This window comes from Aythya ferina (genome assembly GCF_964211825.1).
Source record: "Aythya ferina genome assembly, chromosome: 23".
In the NCBI taxonomy this organism is placed as follows: domain Eukaryota; kingdom Metazoa; phylum Chordata; class Aves; order Anseriformes; family Anatidae; genus Aythya; species Aythya ferina.
Genome location: NC_140321.1, coordinates 5,436,549 through 5,455,854, shown reverse-complemented (window position 1 = coordinate 5,455,854; position 19,306 = coordinate 5,436,549). Strand labels below are relative to the sequence as shown.

The window sequence follows — 19,306 nt, the reverse complement described above, 5'->3', positions numbered from 1 at the left end:
AGAGGGGAAAAATCCTGATTTCTAATATTACAAACAAAACCAGTTATCTTTCTGGGGAAGAAATTCCAAACAGTAGTATCTCTTCATATTTTATCACTGTATTTATACGAGGTGTTTTCTGCCTGTTGTAAGATACCCTTTGCCCCTAAAGGGCCCTTCAAGTCTCTATGCTGATAATACGAAGTGTTACTAAAACCCAATATCCTTTGGAGACAAGTGATACAAGCAAGGAAGATACAAAAGCTTCTTAGCACATTTTGAAATCAAAACAGTACTTCATTAAAAAGAGACACATGAAACAAGTCAATGTTTATTCTTTCTTCTCACTATCCTCAGTGATAGGGTCTGCAGGAGGCTCTTCAACTGTTGCACTATTGCTCTCTGAACCAGTGTTGCTGTCACTGGTTCCTTCCTCTGCAGTGCTATCAACCCCTTCTTGGCCGCTCTCCTTATCATCTGGGGTAGATGTTCCTTCTTCACCATTCTGCTGGTTTTCTGTGCTCTCTTCTGGGTGAGGCTCTTCTGTAATAAAATATTTCTCAGTGTCATTTATATACCTATGTATTTAGGTAGTGTGATTAAAATTTAGGAAGAAAAAGAATCTGTAGTAAATCCAAGTATTTCATAACAACTATTTATTACTTAGAATGTGCAGTAGAGGCACTGCTCTGAAAGACCACTCAGTACTTAGAATGTACACGGTCCTGCCACATGGCATCCTGAAAGTCCCTTGCAGCCCGACCTCAGAAGTCAGGACACCAAGCATTGCACCTCATTAAACTAGAATTCAACTCTTCCACTTTCCCTTATGCTGTTTCAGCAATGATTCACTGTCACCTAGCATCCTTGCTAGATGTTGACAGTAGGACAAGGAAACACTCTCAGTCATTCCTAGCTAACACGTTTAAGAGATGAGTTAGGTTTAGAAGGCAATCAGAAATCATGTTTTTTTTTTTTCTTGGGTACATTTAAACACCAAGCATTACATACTGGCTTTGTGATATCCTCTACCCTTTTGAAAAGGAACAACTTAATGAGAAGAAAGCAAACACCTGTGTTCACCAAGATGAAGTTGACTCTTCTGAGTGTTCTTCTGAAGAAGCCTTCTGACTAACAACAGAAGTGTAGGGCCTCCCTGCTGAGCCTCTACAGAGACGCTTTAAAGCCAATCCTTTCAGGATTCTTAAACTGCTCTTTAAATACAGTTACCTGTCTCCATTGGAGCACTCTCCTCTTCTTTCTTCTCCTCCATCTTGTTAGTTGCCTGTTCTTCCTCAGCTGCTATGTTGTTTTGACTGCGTTCAGCTTGCTCAGCTGCTTCTTTTTCCCTTTCCTCCTGCCTCTTGCGAGCCTGTTCCTCAGCTTGAGCAATTTCAGCTGCAATTTTTTCCATATCCACTTCTACCTTCAAACTGCATAACTAGCAAATAAAACAAGCAAAAAAGCTCTTTTACTACCCCAGTTACAATGAAAAACAAAGTATCAGGAATACACAATTATTATTAGTTCAGTATTTCTACATGCAGCATAACTATTTTGATTTGATAAAGTTTATACTAAAACCTTCACTAACCACACAGGGAGAAATAAGCTTATTATCAAAAAAAAATGGGGGGGGGGGGGGCGCTAAAGAAACAACCTAAGCCCTGTTTTTGAATGCAAACAAGGACAGAGAAATATGTTCTTTAGTGGCTTTAGGCCACTTTCGTTGAGCTGCTCCCTAGTAAACTCAACCAGTCAAGCCTGAAGGCACTTCTAAACTGTACTGGCTGAATATAAATACTAAAGGTCAACGAAGGAACATGCAATAATAAAAATGCCGTGCATTAACACCCATATACTTCACCAGGCCTAGGACACTGCAGCTATCTAATTATAAATAATTCAATACAGAACTAAACAGAAGTAGTCAGAGTATTTGTATAAATGGTTGACTAATAGATTCCTCAAAATAAGTGGAGAAAAGTGAGAGTTGTACCCTTTTGAGCTCATTATTGAAGGATTCTGTGCTTTCCAAGAATTTCCTCTTCTTCTCCTGGTGGCGCTCCTCAATTTGCAGAAGCTCAGCTTCCAGTTTACGCTGGAAATAAATAAATGGTAAGAAGCTTACTATGCAGTCATCTGAAGAACTGGACAAAAACATTTAGACCAATGTTTTAACATGTACCCATGCTTTAAACACCCTTAATCCCAAAATGTTTTCCTAGATCTAACACCCAATAGCTAAGAAGTTCATATAAAAAAGGCATGAACAACAAATGGGTCTGTATAATAATTCACAATTGTTAGACCTCTTATAAAATTTTAAACGTTATGGAGTCAAGGTGAACAGTTTATCATCTAAATCTACATATTTTCTTTCATTTTATACACCCTATAGTACACACGTGACACTTCAGTTACATCCTCTAATGCAGAAAGACCACAATTCAAAGAAATAGGAAGCTCTACCCCATCTTGTGATTTAAAAAAAAAAAGTGACAAATCTCTATCTTATTCTGGTCAAACTCCAGTTTTCTTTGCCTACACGTATACTTACTATACTGACAGAGTTCTTTTGTTTGGAAAATATGGGCGTATGCCCATTCAAAGCTAGCTGGAATGTACAAATGTGATCTCACTAGATTTCTTTGCATACATTTACTTTTCAAGGAATAATGTTTCAATAGGATTTACTGTGATACAAGATTGTAACAACCAAGATTACAGTAATAAGCCAACTGAAAGCCACAACTATCAGAACCTATTAAACTGAAGCTTTACTTTATACAGAGAAGGTTCTAATAATGAAGAGCTATGGATTTAGTACTTAAGATGGCCTAAAGGACAAGTTTAACATAATTCTGACTAACAAAACAGCACAAAAGGTGAAGCCTCACATCTTGCCACTCCCAACAAAACCCAGAGATTAGCTCTTAGAGCATACAGAACATTGACACCCAACAAGAATAGTCATGTAGATGATCAAATGATCTGAGACTTGGAGTACAGCCTAACCCCATTAAGTTTTAGCTGCCTTTGTATCATTTATCCTTACCTGGTGAACCATTAAGGATTGAACCTGGCGTTTAAGAACTTGCATTCTAGCTGTAGTGACAACAGAACGGACGTCAGGAACCACACTTTCACTCAATATCTCACTGATGAGACGATGGTTTCTTTGGAAACGAGCTGTAGCTGTGTGCTTCATAGAAAATCCATCGTCGTAATCTGAAACAAGAGTTAAGTGCAATTGCTTTAATTCCACAAAGCAAGTGTCAAGCCTAATTGACTGTACCAATGTCACCAGTAATTAACCACAAAAAAAAAACTAACACCAGTTTGTCATGTCACAAAGTTCATACCAACAAGTACTTGATTAAATAACATCATGTAATGAGAAAAGAGTTTGAGGATTGAGTGCCATTCACCCTGGCACAGCTACGGCACGTATTTTACATGCATCTTCCCACAAGTCTGAAACGTAGATTAACTTATTTCTTGCTTCCAGAGTAAGAGGGGCTATTAATACATTAAATAAAGAAGCCATTCCTGGTTAATCATGATGCCAAAAAAAGTCCACTAAAAAATAGAAGGTCACAATACTAACAAAGGAGACATTCCTCTATAAATGAGCTTTGTACCACTGATCAAAATGACTTACTTTTTGAAATGCTGAGGGATGAAAACGTGAAGCAATGTAACATTTAATTTTCAGTTAATGTAATAACTGTATTCTACATTTTGGGGGGTACAAATGCACTTCCTTTGAGAACAGCTAGTGGAAAAAAAATACACTTCAAGGAGAAAAAATATACATGCACATAGGTCAAGAGCTCGTTGTTTTATCAGCTTCTTGCAGAGAAAAGAAGTTGAAGTCAGCCCAGGAAAAACAGTCTTGTTTGACATGCATCTAGAGGATAAACTATACAAGAAGATAGAAGAATTTAACAGGTCAATTTTTTTTTCCCCTGACCAAATTAAAAGAGTTTCCAATTAATGACAAGATACTAAACTTGAACAATAGATACAGAACTTAACGTGAACTACAGCATTATGGATTATACTAGGTAATCATTTTAGAAGTAAAATGAAGTTTGATGCTACAAAGCAGAACAAAACATCTGAAACTATAAAGCATGCTTCCTGTACCTAGCAGCACTCAAAAGCTTCTGGCATGTAGAAGACAGAGGGCTTGCTATGCTGTGACTTTCTGTATTTGTTCAGAGAGCAGGTAAAGCTTTTCAATATAATTAAAAAAGTCAAACCAGAATCTGCAGTTTTGGTATCAAGAACCTACCTCGGGCTCTAGAAATTGAAGTCTAACTAGTAGAATTTAAAGCAGAGTAATTAAACAGCATTAACTACTGGTGAGGGAATAAACGTAGAAGAAACTTCTGTCAATACACGTCACGTTTAGTTGAGTGTTAAAATCCATTAACTGGCAGGTTAACTGAATTGTCTTTCAGAATGAGGTCATGTAGTAAAGTCCAGAAGCTGAATTTATTTCACATGAAGTTTTCCTAATGGAATTTACTCTCCAACTACTCACAGAGATCTTGAAGACAATCTTAATACATCACGCCAGAAAATATTACCAAGGAAGAAGCTTTCATTAAACTAGTTACCTGCTTTATTTTAAAGTGTTACGTTCAATTTCCCATTGAGATACCTGATTAAATGAAGTGAAAAGAGAAAAAATAGCGGGAAGACAATAGATTTGCAAGAGACAAAGAAATATTAAGTAAATCAGTCTCCTTAGTAAACATCTTTGTCCTCTTAACAAGATTCCTTTCACACTACAAGCTCTTGATCCTAGTGACATGCAGCACTGACAGCAGCATTTCTGCCATGGGGAAGAATTTGCCATTTCATCCCAAGTATGAGCAGATCCAGCTCAGTGCTAGGTCAGCTGGCTCTGCCTGACTCAATTTGGCCCAGGCAGCATGGAACAGAACAAAGTTCTAAAATGCCAGCTACTGGAACACTAAATATATTTACATACATTTTGCAGTTACCTCACACAGGCAAGTGCTCTTTGTCACAGGCTTTATCTCAAGGGTGTGCTTTTACAAAAAGGAGGAAAAAAAAAGAGGGTGTAACTGAGTAGATTTTTCACCCTCAGGTTTCAACAAGTATGTATCTGGTCATGAATTTAGAAGTAGACGTTAACTATATGAATCTAATTTTTCCCACTGGGTGGAGTACGTTTCCTTGCAGTCAAATAAACTTGCAGAATTTTCTCATCAACTTGTCAATAGCAAGGATAACTCTTCTTTTCTAAACAATCTCAAATGACATTTGAGTTCAGGTGTTCTTAATCATACCAGAACTCTACTTATCAGAAGTATGCACTTCTGGTAATAAAGCACAAAATTGCATTCAGGCTGGATTAAATCAGGCATCTAATCATCTTGTAATTTACATGTTAAAGCCATCGCAGAATTTTAAGCAGACTGATTTCTTTTGAACTGTAAGCATTACTTCACACCGAATCAAGGGCTAGAATAATTTCTATCATTGCCTTTCCACCTTAGCTTTTGGAAACAAGACAAAGTCAGCTACTGGCTCTACAAAATAAAAGTGTGATCATGAAAATTAGTATTGAAGGTACTGAAATAGGAAGGAAGTCATGTTAAGCACTGTGAAGGCTATACAGAGATAATTTTCCATATCTGGCAATTATTTCTCTATGCTGTAGGCCTTGCAATGAAGCTGTCTCACTGGATGAGCATACAGATTTCTTTCTGCTTACCATCTGGATCTTCTGCTGGCTGTATACTCATGTAAGGTTCGCCTTTCTCCATGCGTGACTGCCTTTGTCGGCTTTCTTCTTCTAACGCAGCCTCAGCACGACTTTTTGCATTGATGTAGGCAAGGTATGCAGGAGAGTTATGGTAGGCCTTCATGGACTCATTGTACTCTATCTGAAACGTGACCAATATTGTTTGATTGCACCACATGACAATTTCAGACTTGACACAATTAGGTGCAACTCAACGGGTAGTTATATACAGACAAATCTATTTGGACCTATCTTGCGGATACACAAATGATCATATTCTCTTGATTTCTTTTTTTTAACCAATTAGAACTTCTTCCACAGTCATGTTTTTAAAAACACTAGCTGGGCTTTTAGGCATGTTTTAATAGCTTGAGAGGTCTTACAAGAGTTTTGTTTTTGAAGTTCAAAATCAAACTTCAGAACTTTGATAAAAAAATAAGTTGACTTAAAATATTCTTAATTCTTTGGATTTCTAACTACATAATAGATACAATTTTTTTCTCTTTTCTTATTCCAGTATGCCATGAACCAGTTTTCAAAATCACTTAATGTTTTTGTATTCTTTGATCCATCCCTGCACTGGGATGATACAGAATGCTGCAGCCAGACTACTGTCTCCTGGTAGCAGGACTGCATCACTATTTTCACCTTCTTTGAAATATTTTCCCCTTGAATTGCTTTATGTCATTTAAAATTTGCCTGGTCTAGATTTTGTACAGAGATTTGAGGTATTTCCAATGAAATATAAGATATATCTGTGATATTGGTGCAAGTACCTAAGGGTGTCAATTTCTTTATTATTAGGACTGGAAACCTATCTAGGCAGTTGAAAAATATAAACAAGATGGCCCCTGCCCCAAGGAGCTTACAATCTAAGTGTTGTTACCAAGTTAAAAAAGAAAAAGAATTCCTTGATTTTGTTTCAACTAAGAGCATCCAGCTTTGAAGTACTTCTCTATTGACTTGGAATAAAAACAGCTCCAAGTTTCTCAGGTTTGACCAGGTTGTACACAACCTCAGATGCCTACCAGGCTTAACCACAAGACAGCAGGTGGACAAGTTTCCCCTTGTAGCTTAGAATCACAGTCTTGTAAAAGTCCTCAACACTTACCAACCTAGACACATGATGTAGCTGTCATCTTTGTCATGAAGATCAATAAAAAGCAACACAAATGCAAGAAACCCTAAAAATGGTAGCATTTTCCTACTAGGAAACAAAACACTATGCCATACCATGGAGTTACACCAGATTATACACCATGGAAACCAGACCCTACGTGACTGGAAGTCTTTTATGTACACGTTCATGACTCAATAGCAGTAGTTGCAGAGCACCAGTTTTGAAAGAGGATTTTGGTGTTGAGACAATCTTTTCAACACTGATGTTGTACAATCAAATCCATTCATTAAACAGTTAAAATCGACACTCAATTATAAATACTTCATTTTGAATTAGGTCTAAAAACTGACCAGTCACAGTTGATGTACAGTTATTTAAAAAAAATCTAAAAGACGTGTCAGGACATACTTCCATTAAGTTACATATAGGGGATCTCGTGAGTGCCTCATACACCACTGCATGGGTAAGATGAATTTTTCTTCTCAGACCAGTTCCTAGAAGAATCAGCTGTAATAAACATCCCAGATTTCTTCCATTTACCTTTTCAGCTTCATATTCATTCAAATACTCTTGCTTCTCTTCATCAGTGAGATCTCGCCACATTCCTCCAATAATCTTGCCAATTTCCCATAACTTCAAATCAGGATTGGACGCCTTCACTTGGTCCCAGACCTTAACAGAAACAGCTGGAGCTTTACTAATGATATCTAAATACTTCCAAATTAAACATTTTATATTGTCATCTCAGTGTTCTTTCTGGAACCACCATGAAAAACAGGATTAAGTTAGGAATGTCTGGCTAAACTATCTCGATTATTTTCTGGGGCAGGAAGTCACTGAAACGGGCAATTGCTGAAATGGCTTTGGTTTCATGAGAACATTGCTTTTAACCCTCTTAATTCTCTTCTCAAATGCACATCGCTGCATCTCTGGGAAAAAAAAAGTGCTACTGAGTAAACACATCCAGCAGTAGATTATGATAAAGAGCACTGAGCTTTTCAGATCAGAATGCAACATTATTTTTCAGTCTTGCTGATCAATTTGAGTTCCAACAAGTTCTGACTCCACCAAAAAGGTTTCTAACTTTATAGGGAAAAAAAAAAAGGAGAGAGCTGCCAGTGTTATTTCTTGCTGCGCCACTTGACTTTTTTTTTTTGTTGTTGGTTTTTTGGCCTAAGACAGATAGGCTGGTAAAGATACTTTACCAGAGGTAGAAGAATTTCCTTCTGGCTCACCCGCTTCAGACAGGCTCGCATGCCCTCCCCATGCCCAATCAGATTCCAGACTCCACAAGAGTCTCTCTCCTACTTTCTGTCAATCAGTTCACAGAATAGCGAAGTAAACGTTGCCACAGGCTAGGTTGGTGAAGGAGAACATGCAAAGTCCACTCATTGCTACTCTTCAGTCCAGCTACAGCACTGTACCAAGCCCAGTATACCGCAAGGAATATCTCCTTTTTATAAAAAAAGTTCTGTCAGTAAGTCACAGGAACTTCTGAATGTGGCAGGGTGGATCCTTGTCAGCAGAGACAGTGGTAGTAAATTATCATTTTAGAGAAACCTTTTCCCCCCAGCAACTGGCAACTGTGTGAACAGACTATTGCTGCCATTATTCTGAAGGGCAATGCATCTGTACTTTACAATTCCCTTAAAAGAATGTGCAGGCTGTTAGAAGTAAAAGTTTAGAAGCTGAAACTAAGATAATAGCAATAAATCGTTAGCACATACAAACGCTAACTTTTATTATTACTTGTTCGATACCGTATACCCACCTTCCGGCTGTACCTCATGTAGGGCATCAGGGGCTTGTCTGGGGGTTTGGGGGGCTTTGGAATGGTAATACCAGAGGAAGCCTATGAAAGAACCGAATAAATCCATTTGTTAATGTACTCACTGGACAGTTTCCATACACACTATTTTTGGAAATCATTCATTCCTGTGCAGTTGAAACAAACATCCCTCCGCCCCCATTCCAAGAAGCAAGCAACATCACAAAAAAGAACTGAACAGGTACTACAACTGGTCCTCATTGTAATATTTTTTCAATCTAAATTTGTCCTTTTATCTGTAAACTTACAGAACTGCAACTAGATAAAAATCTAAATCGGCTCCACATTCTAAAAACTGAAAAGCACAACTTAGAAATTTCCATTAAAACACCAGTTCCAGCAGGTTGCTTTTCTCACTTCTGGTTAGCAATTTATTGTACCTGTTCTAACAAATTTAATGTGTCTACTGTGGGATGAGGGGCAGAGAGTGAAGATAGGATCATGACATCTGGATGTCTTTTCATTTGCAAATCATTTCAGCAATGTGTTTGTCCACAAAATATGCCAGTGGTAATTCAGAGCAAATGAAACTACTCATTATAAAAAACACCCCTATGCAAGTGATCCACCAGTGTGCATTATTAGTATCCAAGCTGTACTGTAGTTGTCCAAATTAGCCTGCAATATCTTTGTGTGCTTGTATCTTCCTTTAGGTTTGTACAACATCAAGCACCTTGCTTGCACTAAATAAAAAGACACTGAGCAGTAATTGTTACTGACCGAAAGCTGCTGCACCCACCTGTTCCTGTCCCCTCAATCTACAAAACATCTGGCAGGGCTTTCTTCTCCTAAAGCAATGAGCTTGTAGTCCCTACCAACCACAGGTTCTGAAAACCTCCGCTCTTCAAGAGCTTAGACATGCAAGGAGTTCCATTTTATTAAGTGGGACCATTTTTATAAAAAAAAAAAATATGAAGCAATTTCAAGCTTTTTCAGAACTACAGCCACAGATTAAACAAATAATGGGAGTTTGGCCATATAGGCTAATGTGCAGTATTCGGCTTTCAGATTTTTCTTTTTGATATTTTGCTTTGCTGAATTTATGGAGATCTGTGAAACAATGCATACGGAACTGCATATAGATATAAATAATGTACATGAGGTATATGCATTACCAAAATGTATACATATATACACACACAAATGGGTTTGAAAAACATTAACGGAAACTGTTTAATGCTTTTAAATTAACAGGAATTTAAAGACACCATACATATACTGATATATGCATGGCACAGAAGGCTGTATATGCTTATGACGTACAGAAACAATGAAAGTTCTCAGAAAAAACTTATTCTTGTATAAGAAAAATATGTTCAGACAGTACGTTCAGTCAAGTTTCAGCTTGTATGGGGAAGGTCTTTTTCCATAAACATTTCAACAAACCAGATGAACTTCATATATGAAGTTAGAAAGAAGGTTTCTAAGAGTATACTTCATTTAAGGTACCATATACGTGTTCCTTTAAAAACTCTTTCCTTATACCATATTCTGAACAAGGCAGATGTTTTAAGATTGAAATTTTTACATGAAAAATCTTACTAGGAAAATTAAAGAAACTTTTAATTAACTTTTTTTTTTTTTTTTAATATCAGGGGTTTACTCTTCTGTTGTTAGTTATGAAAACCATGTGCTTCCAGTCTTCTTTTTTTTTTCCTTGACTACACCTAATGCTCAAGACTTTACCTGTATTAGAAAGTAGTTGTCACCTGTCACAAACTGACTCCAGCTAACTATTTACTCCATTAAAAACGTTTTTAGCATCCCTTTTCTACACACCTACAGATTAACAGAAGATCTGAAAGGATTCTATTTGATGATCATCACACTTCTGTTCAAACAATTATTTCTGAACTAGGGACTTTACACAGCTAATATCAGACTAAGACTGGAAAGAAAAATAAAGGCTTACATCTCCTGCACGGCTCAATAGTATGATGCAATACTATTAACAAACCCTAGTTTGCAAAGTATTCTTCCTTACTTTTGTGCCAATAAGCCTTAATGAGAAAAAAATAGCAGCTCCCTCCAAGGAAAATTTGTGCCCACACTACAGACCTTCTCCCTAAGCATGCAGTGGTCACTGAAGACCACAAAGTCTGTCTCTTTGGAGTTCTGCATCATACATGATTACCACGTATTCTTTCCCCCTCTTCAAATGGAAGTCCATTTCCTGTAAAAAGTTTCAAAGTGAATGGGAAGGGATAGGGGTGAAGAGTAAAAATCAGAGGTAAATTTTGTTTTTTAGAAAAACGTGGCATCAGCCAAGATTCAGAAGAACCTAACTCTAAAGCCATTTCTGGTCAATTCCTGTTGTTTGCCGGATGATGTAATAGTTGATTCTCCTACCGTGACCCGGCTGTTGGTGCCCGGGTTCCCTCCCAGCCTGTAGTTGTTGTAGGCCAGATGGCTGTATGGATTGTATCCCACAAACCCTGGTGTGCTGGGCATTTGCTGATGGAAACAAATGAGACAAAAACACGAATGAGAAATGAGCTCAAACGAGGAAAACACAGAAATGAAAGTGAACTGCAATATGGCATGCAAAAGCAATCAGAGTTTAAACAAGCAAATGAGGTGTAGCAGTTGATATCTTCTCAACACACAGAACTTACTCCAATACAAACCTATTAAGGAAACAGGATTTTAAGCAAATACGTTGCTACAATTTTTGTCCAAAGTTGGTGGGTTTATTTCTATTAGATGTGCAACTGGTTTAAACAAGTATTCCATAAATCCTGCTCATGTCTAGTAAAACTTTCCAATGTATAATAAGGCACCAAGAAGTTCATGAAGATCCTCATATCCAAAGGGTTAAACTTATAAGGCAACACAGCACACAGGAATGGGGCAAAAATCCCAAGTCAGTATCTACTGTAACTGAAAATCCCTGCCTGCTTTTCATCCACCTTTCCAACAAGTGTGATGCTGTCAATAGGCAGGAAGAAAATCTCTGAGCACCACCTGTGCAGCAATACCAGTACTGAAAGACTTTACTGGCTATTTGCAAATTGAAATATTTTGTAGAACTGTGGGATTAGAAAAACCAAGAGAGATGACGATTCACTGAGACGTCCGCCTCTCGTGAGGTTGGCTGCAGACTGGCAGAGTTGAGGAAGCACTGAAATACAATCTACAGGTTAGAAGCTACAAACTGATCTTAACTGACCACTGAATCAGAGATTATTTCAGGAGTTAATCAACACATCTTTATCCACTCTTGAAGGTGGATCAGTTTGTTCTCACATCCCGTAAGGCAGAAAAAAACCCGTGATTTCTCTACAATCCCTTGTTAGCTGTCATCTACATACAATCAAGTACCAGAAGGTTCGCTGTCCTTCGCCTTCTCTCACACATCTTGCTCCAGCCTTTTGTTTTTCCTGTCATGCACAATTCAAGTTCTGTTGTAAAAAGTGGATCAGCTATTGAACAGTGATTTTGATTAGGTCCTGACTGTGGTGGTCCTTGCATCCCAGTCCATAATGACTTATCCTCCAGTGTTGCTCAGAATTTGAGTGTTACCTACACCGTGACTCACACTTCAGTCCCGCTTCAGCCCTAGTAAGAAACATTCCAGCAGTCTTAATTTCATTTGCTCACATACCCATTCTAGATTACAGTTGTGGAAATTCTATGATTAAGTTAAGTATTCCAGGGAACCACAGCATGACAGATACAAACATGGAACAAAAATAACCTGTAAGCTAAACTACATTAACTTGCAAAGCTTTCAACTGCATGTAGACATACTGTAGTCACTTTATTTCTAAACAATACAAGTACGAAATAAAAGCATCCTATAACAGTCAGCCTTCAAATACATGCTTTATTACCCAGCTTTCAGAATCTCAGTCACAGCAGTTGACATTTACTCAGTTTGTGTGCCTGTGATGACGACATACACATTCACTATTTAATAAGATGTCATCCGATTTTGTTAAAGATAGTGTTACAGTAACACTGACCCATAGTAAAATGACAATGGTAGTCTCCGTTTGCACAAAAAGAATTAAGCAAAACGGGAGGTAAATATTACAAGGTAGCTATCGTGCATTACATGGAGATTTGCTACTTAAGATGTAATGCTACTTAAAGAGAAATCTTGAAACTTTGTTGACTACAGGATCTCAAAGTGGCTGTGGAGGAATAAGCAATGTGTCTCCTTTTCCTTTCTACCTTGCGTTAACAGAGCACAGACCATCATCTCAAGGACTGTATGCAACTAAAGTAATAAAAAACACATATGAAAGACAAGCAATGTATGTCACTAATCAAAGATTTGATTTTTTTGTTTCATGTATCCTCCTGAAGACTTACTAACTCGACTAAATGATGTACCGTGTCAGTATACACCATTTAACATCTGTATCCACACCGTGTCCCATAGGAATCACACATGTATGCAGGAATCCAGTTGTAAGAGTGGATGTCATCACATTCCTTCTAACAGCGGCACAAATCTATTAAGTTGTATGCAGAATGAAAACTCTGAACAAACTACGCAAAACAATGTTTTATTTCTGTAAGTGTTTAAGAACATAACTTATACATGATATATTCAACTACCTTTAAAGTATAGCACAGTAAATTTAAAGCATCACATTTAATCTAAATCCCTTCTTGCAGTTCTTGTCCCAGATGCAGAGACCAGGGACACCCTTGGACAACAGTTTCCAAATTCTCTTTGGTAAGAATGAATTTCAATGTAGCATCTTATTCCTCTGTACCAAAGATTAATATTTTTTCCATGTGAAAGTATTACTCTTAAAATGCAAGCTGCTTAGAAACAAATGCAAGAGATGCATGTGCTCTCAGGTGCTTTTCTAACCACAACATGCTATTTCCGTGTGTTTTCATACATGCATGACTGCAACTGGGCAGGACTCAAAACTTCCCGCATTTTCCTAATTGGCATTCCACACTATTTTATTATAAATTAAGGTATTTCTCATGCATTGGACTCCAAAATATCAGTGACTTCAAGAAGCTTGAATAAGATGACCCTTGTGTTTCGTTATTCTGAGCCAATATAACAGAATTTTGTGTACTTCTGCATTCTGCTGAAAATGGGTTAGGTACAACAGAAGCACAAAGGCATGCCCTGCTTGCTCATGGTTTGGCCACAAGTTGACCAGGAAGTTTTAGAATTAAATATATTGCTTTGTTTTTAACTATTCTAGTATACTGTTGCAACCCGATGCAAACATAAGTTTAGACCAAGAGTCCAATGTTATCTGCCTAAGTTAAAATGGCTACACGTGTAAGTAATCCTAGTAACTGCTTATAAAAAAAAAGTATCTGCAGGATCTGGCCATAAAGATAAATAAGTTTATTCAGCTTTTCTTTCAGAAAGTGCCCAAAAAAGTGAGATGAATGTAAATAGTGCATACCACATTAATAATGAAATACAACTAGTGCGGTTTCCCGATACAGGAAGGCGCTGCAACTCCACCATTACTGCTCTGGAAATTACTAAGGGCTATTTTACCAGGTATCTGTGTTAATGAGAAAAATCACTATACTTACGGTTGCGGGAGCTGGGGTAGGAGGTGGAGCATAAGATGGCCTTTCTGTTAAGATATAAATGTAAGCAAAATAATCTTGAAAATTTGAATTATTTTTTTTTTTTTATAAGGCATCCACTGTGGTAAACATTAAGTGATTTACAAAAAACAGAGAGTCTGCTCCCAAACACTTTGCATTCTGTCACCACAGAGTGTAATGCAAGCGATAGAAGAATTTAAAAGATTTAAGACCACACCATTGCCAGTCTTTTATTTAGGCAGGAGATTAAAGACTGTGAAATGCATTTATGTACACATAAACTGAAAGAAAATAAGCAAACAGCAGGATTTCGGAGAAGCTGCAATAACTGCAATTTCTATGAAATCGAGTACTTGGACTCGATCAGTCTTTGGCGTGTTAACGTAGACTTCAGAGAGAATCAGCAGCAAGCTAAGCTCTAGTTACACCTGGTGCACCAGAAACAAGCCACAGCAAGCTTTGAGGCCATGAGTCTGGTCAGAAGTAACTACATTTCCTATCATTCCCTTTCATTCAAGGAATAACAGGATTATCTCACGAACAGGTTCTGCTGAACCAGACCTAAAGGTTCACCAAAGGAAGAAAAATCTGAAAACTTACTTGACATTTTGATAGGCAAATTTTCAGCCACCTGACATTATATTTGTAATTCTGAAAAACAAAAGAACACCACGCTATTAAATATTAAACCTTTGCCTTCCCTTATCTTTACTAAAGAAAAAAAAAAAAGTTGACCAATTTTGAAATAAAGACAAAAAAACTTCTGAAAATTAAGGCGTTCACTGAAAAATGAATATACTTTCAAAGGAATCTGGCCTTAAAGAGCTGTAAAATAAAACCTGTCTATGCCAAGAGATTTTAAGCATCTCTTCTCCCCCCTCCCAGCCATTTTATACAGCCAGTTTCAGGACATACGGTACAAATATATAAATAACCGGATTAAATAGCAGCTCCTTCAAACAGTTCAAAAAATAATGACCACGCAGGCCAGCAGCACAGACCGTGAGAGGTGACCGTATTTAATCTTTTAGCAACCAGCCCATCAGCGGCTAGGGATGAAGTATTAGGACCAAATGCTGTTTTTTCGGCGTTTCTCCGAGCAGCCCGGCGGCACCCCGGAGGCAGGCGGCACCCCCTCAGCTTCGCACCCGCCGCCGTTCTCCGCCTTGAAGCTCCGCGGGGGCTCCGGGACGGCCCGCAGCAGGCCGGCAGCGCCCTGAGGAACGGAGCCGGCCCCACAGAGCCGCTCCCAGGGCCCGCCAGGCACCGGCGGCCCCGAGCCTACCGACGGAGCCCCGTGAGGGGGAGCCCCCCGGGGAGGAGCCCCCTGAGGGCGGGCAGCCCCTCTCCGGTTCGTGCGGGGCTCTGAGGCCTCCCCAGCCGCCTCTAACGGGAAGGCGGCCGGGACCTGGCCCCTCAGCGCCCTCACCTCAGCCGCTCCCCGGGCCTTGCCGGCCTCCTACCGAGCCGTGCGGGGCCACCCCGAGTCTCCCCCCCCGCCGCCACTCACCCGGTCGCCGCCGGCCGCGCTCCCTTTGTTCCCCACCAGGCGAGGGCAGCGCCTGCGCGCTCCGCTCTGCACTTTCGACACAGAGCCACCGCCCTCCTCTAGCCCGCGGGTAACCGCGTTGGAAAAGGTCGTTGGGGCTGCGCTGCTCGCCCCTAAGCCCCTGTCAAGCCCCGGACTTCGCCGCGTCCCGCTGGGGTTAAGCGGAGGCCCGGAAAGACCGTGGCGAATCTGCGGGCACGGAAAGCAACGGCGCTGCGCTGAGGCGGGGCGTGCGGCCGGGCCCCGCCGTTACCGGCAGGGAGGCACCGCACCGCCTTCGCGTTCCTCTCAGCACTTTCGACAGGGAAACCGGCCGCCCTCCCTCCATCCTCCCACCGAGCCCGTTTCGTGCCGGGCAGCCCTCTACCACCCTCGCCGCTGTCACCGCGGCCGGGCAGGGAGCGGCAAGAGTCGCGTTGCCCCGTGGCGAATCTGCGGGGAGGGGCGGTCGGCGCCTCGTGCCCGCCGCCATTTCGCGCCTCTCGCCTGAGGCGACGCGGGCGGCTCCGGTGCGGGGCAGCGAGTGCGGGGCTTGGCCCTGGATAAACCCCGTCAAAGAGTGAACGAGGGGCAGGCGAGGCGGCCCGGTAGCGCCCAGGAACTGTTTCTATGTGCAAAACGGGCGGTTCGGCCCCGAAAGGGTGTCCCTGTGGAGGGAGGCCCGGCCCGGTTCGGCACCCGGGGAGGTTTCTGTGCCTCGACGCCAGGTTGTGCTCTGAGGAAGGCCTAGAGGAGGGCTGTGGGAAGGACTGCGGGTTCTGGGGCTGTGTGGGTTGTGCTTCAGAACTAAATCAGCACGACCACCTCAAACGCTTGGGCTGAATCGCAGGAGATTGAGAGCTGCAGCACAGATAATTCCAGGAGAGCTGGGGTAATCCAGAACGGTTTGTGGGCATCGTGAAGGAATCACATGAGGTAAAAGGCTCGTGAAGGAATCCCATGAGGTAAAAGGCTTGCAAATAAAAGGCCTGCAGTTCTGAATGATGGAGGAATGTGAAGGATGGCAGAGCTCAGTGTCCAGTATAGGAATCGTTTGTACAGTGAAAACACTGTTTCTGAATGTAAAAGAGTGACTGAACGTAGAATGAAAATGAAGTTGAGGACTGAAATACTGTCATATGGCTAGAAAGATCAAGTTATAGACACGTAAGGGATGAATTTGGTGCACCTAGTGAATGTGGCAGCTGAAGGAAAGACAAACGTCGAAGATTCTTGAAAAGATACTAGAAATCTCTTTGATTTTTTTCCAACAAAAAGAGATCATACCTACCTAATCCAAAAGGACACTAAAAGAGGAAAAGAAGAAACTGAGTATGATATGAAGCTGCTGCAAATTAGGCCCATTTCTTCTTGATGCCTGCTGTTTGGCTGGCCCAGCTTGCTTTTGGTCTTAAATAAGCATGCTTTTATGAACAAATAAAGAGCCAGGAACTCTACCCCTATCAGCTTACAGCATGTTATCTGTGGCCAGTTTGTTGAAATACAGCAAAATGATCTGATTTCAATTTGATTAGGAAAGAATGTAAAAATTGGAAAGATCTCCAGAAAGCCAAATACGCATCTTCTGAGTACCAGTTTTGTGTGGACAGAACATTTGTAAAGAAAAGGTGAGAAAATTCTTACAAGAGGTGAAAAATAGCCTCGTGTTTTCTTGTTTTGACTGCTTCATGCATTCATCTCTAATTTATTAATAACAGTAGTATTAAAATGCATTTAATGTTGAAAGTATTACATTATAATTTGGCATAGGTTAGTTAAATATTGAATATGGTCATTTAGTTTTACTGATCCTCAGTTTCCACACTAATAATTCTGGATCTTTATATGTGTTTTCGCATATATGCACTTTACATTTTTTATTTTGCTACTTGCCTAATATCCATGTTGAGACAGTGATAAATTTTTGCCTTTACACATTTTAATATACTGCATAGCATATGTACTTTAATAGGTTTGTTTATGCATTATCATTCTAATCAGGGGGCTCCAACTATTTCACTCTTATTCAACTATTTTAATTAGCAACAGTTGCATAAGCTTTGTAATGAGGACATGTATTCATTAGAGACGATGAAACTCATTTTTACCTCAGACATTTGCAGGTAATAGGTGGCAATAGCTGAGCTGGTCTGGATTTAATTAGCAGCCCAGCAGTGAAGAGTTCTGTGCCATGTTATTGAGTCCTCAGTATTGTAGTCTTGAATTCTGCAAAGTTACAGAAGATGAGGGTGAGATGTTACCATGAGTGCTTCTTTTTCCTACTCCCACATGAGGTTCACGATGACACCAGTGGAAGCTTGAGTAGTTTGAGTAGTTTATTAGGAAAAACATAAGCTCTTGAAATTTGAAAAGAAGGATTTTGCGAGTAGTGCAAAAGATCTCCAGCTATATATGCACTGTAAAGGGAGAAAATACAGTTAGGGCCAGGATGCACACTTGAATCCGGTTTAGAGTAAAAACAAATTTTAATGTAGCTAACAAAGTCAGTGTCTGGAAGTCCCACATGAAGAAAAAAACCTTTGTACAGGTAAGAGTGGGCTGCCTACAGAATGTTGTGTGTTAACGAAACCAGCTATTACAATGTTCTGTAGTCTTTTTTTTTTTTCTTTTAGCCTCAGGTTTCACGATCATAAAACAGGATAACTGGGTTTATGCCAGTTGTTTCAAACTTCAAACAGAAGCTGTATATTTTTACGAGCTGTTGAATCGAGTGTTAAATCATGGTAACCTCATGTTGATGGAATAAATTTCTCATTGCAGGACAGCTCAGGATGTGTTTGTGCTGTCGGTGGAGTCAGGGAGATGGCTTCAGGAACTGAAAGGTCAGGCCATTGCATGGTTGAAATAATATGTGTGAATTTTTCCTAGTTGCTTAGTTCCCAGATAAGAGTGACTACTATAGATACACAATAATTTTTCAACTCTAAAAAATGTGTAGGATTTACTGCAAAGTTAAGGCCAGAGTAGTGCTCCATACTATGCTGAATGAAATGTCTATCATCAGGGGAAAAAAAATAGAGTTAGGCTAGAGATGAGGGAACACCAAGAAGTACCGTGGGTCAGACAATAAGCCAAACACCCACTGGCTAAAGAAAAAAACATGTCTGTGAGTAAGATTATTCCGTTACTGTTTACTGCAGAGCTGGCAGTGCCTTCCGTGTATTTATATGATAATTGTTATGTGCCTGTGCAAGCTCTAGCTGCACAAGGCAGTCTGCCGAAGGAGTTCTAAAGGTGTGTGTATTAAGCTAAGTTTCTGTTACATACTTACGTGCTATTTATCTTTGCCTGTCAGCTTCTTTTTTAGATCATAAATTTTGTAAGCCAGCTGCCATCTTCTGATCTTTCTTGTGCAGCACTCACAGCAGAGGGCCTTAGATATAGTTGAGGTTACTGGATTTACCAGAAATTTTTGTAGCAGGAGGATGCTCACCTTACATGTGTTGATAAAGACTCTTAGGGAATTTAGGTCTTACTAACTGCAGAGGAGAGCTTTAGAAA

At 39.9% G+C, this 19,306-nt stretch overlaps 2 protein-coding genes across 9 annotated transcripts in view; one reads left to right on the top strand and one right to left on the bottom strand.

The window, feature by feature from the left end:
• LOC311422887 (uncharacterized protein) overlaps positions 1-19,306 on the top strand; it is a 66,494-nt gene that overhangs the window by 35,977 nt on the left and 11,211 nt on the right. For 2 of the 4 annotated variants that reach the window (XR_014685516.1, XR_014685517.1), the window contains exon 5: positions 13,339-13,399. Coding sequence is in view for 2 of the 4 variants with exons in the window: in XM_084496394.1 (XP_084352520.1) it covers positions 16,415-16,512; positions 17,320-17,412; positions 18,566-18,627 (253 nt within the window). In the remaining 2 variants the exon portion in view is untranslated. Of the gene's footprint in view, positions 1-13,338; positions 13,400-16,120; positions 16,513-17,319; positions 17,413-18,565; positions 18,628-19,306 lie in introns of those variants that run through there. The other 2 variants (XM_084496394.1, XM_084496395.1) reach the window with 2 other exon arrangements.
• On the bottom strand, positions 291-16,067 carry SMARCE1 (SWI/SNF related BAF chromatin remodeling complex subunit E1). Of its 5 annotated transcripts, none has more exons than XM_084496385.1 (11): positions 15,767-16,067; positions 14,857-14,907; positions 14,239-14,282; positions 11,062-11,166; positions 8,656-8,736; positions 7,425-7,556; positions 5,735-5,906; positions 3,038-3,210; positions 1,979-2,080; positions 1,210-1,420; positions 291-522 (listed from the first exon to the last, which is right to left on the bottom strand). In XM_084496385.1, exons 2-11 carry the CDS (start codon positions 14,861-14,863, stop codon positions 311-313), a joined length of 1,239 nt encoding a protein of 412 aa, XP_084352511.1. In that variant the 5' UTR covers positions 14,864-14,907; positions 15,767-16,067; the 3' UTR covers positions 291-310. The 5 variants fall into 5 exon arrangements, with proteins under 5 accessions (XP_084352511.1, XP_084352512.1, XP_084352514.1 ...); XM_084496386.1 differs by lacking the exon at positions 15,767-16,067 and adding an exon at positions 15,720-15,766; XM_084496388.1 differs by lacking the exon at positions 7,425-7,556.

Bases quoted from the DNA above. Each gene is read 5' to 3' on its own strand.
- SMARCE1 (XM_084496385.1), bottom strand. The intron at 7,557-8,655 runs GTGGGTATACGG...GTTTCTGTTAAG, and splicing joins ACATGAGGTACAGCCGGAAG to GTCTGGGACCAAGTGAAGGC. The intron at 5,907-7,424 runs GTAAATGGAAGA...GTCACGTTTCAG, and splicing joins ATGAATATGAAGCTGAAAAG to ATAGAGTACAATGAGTCCAT.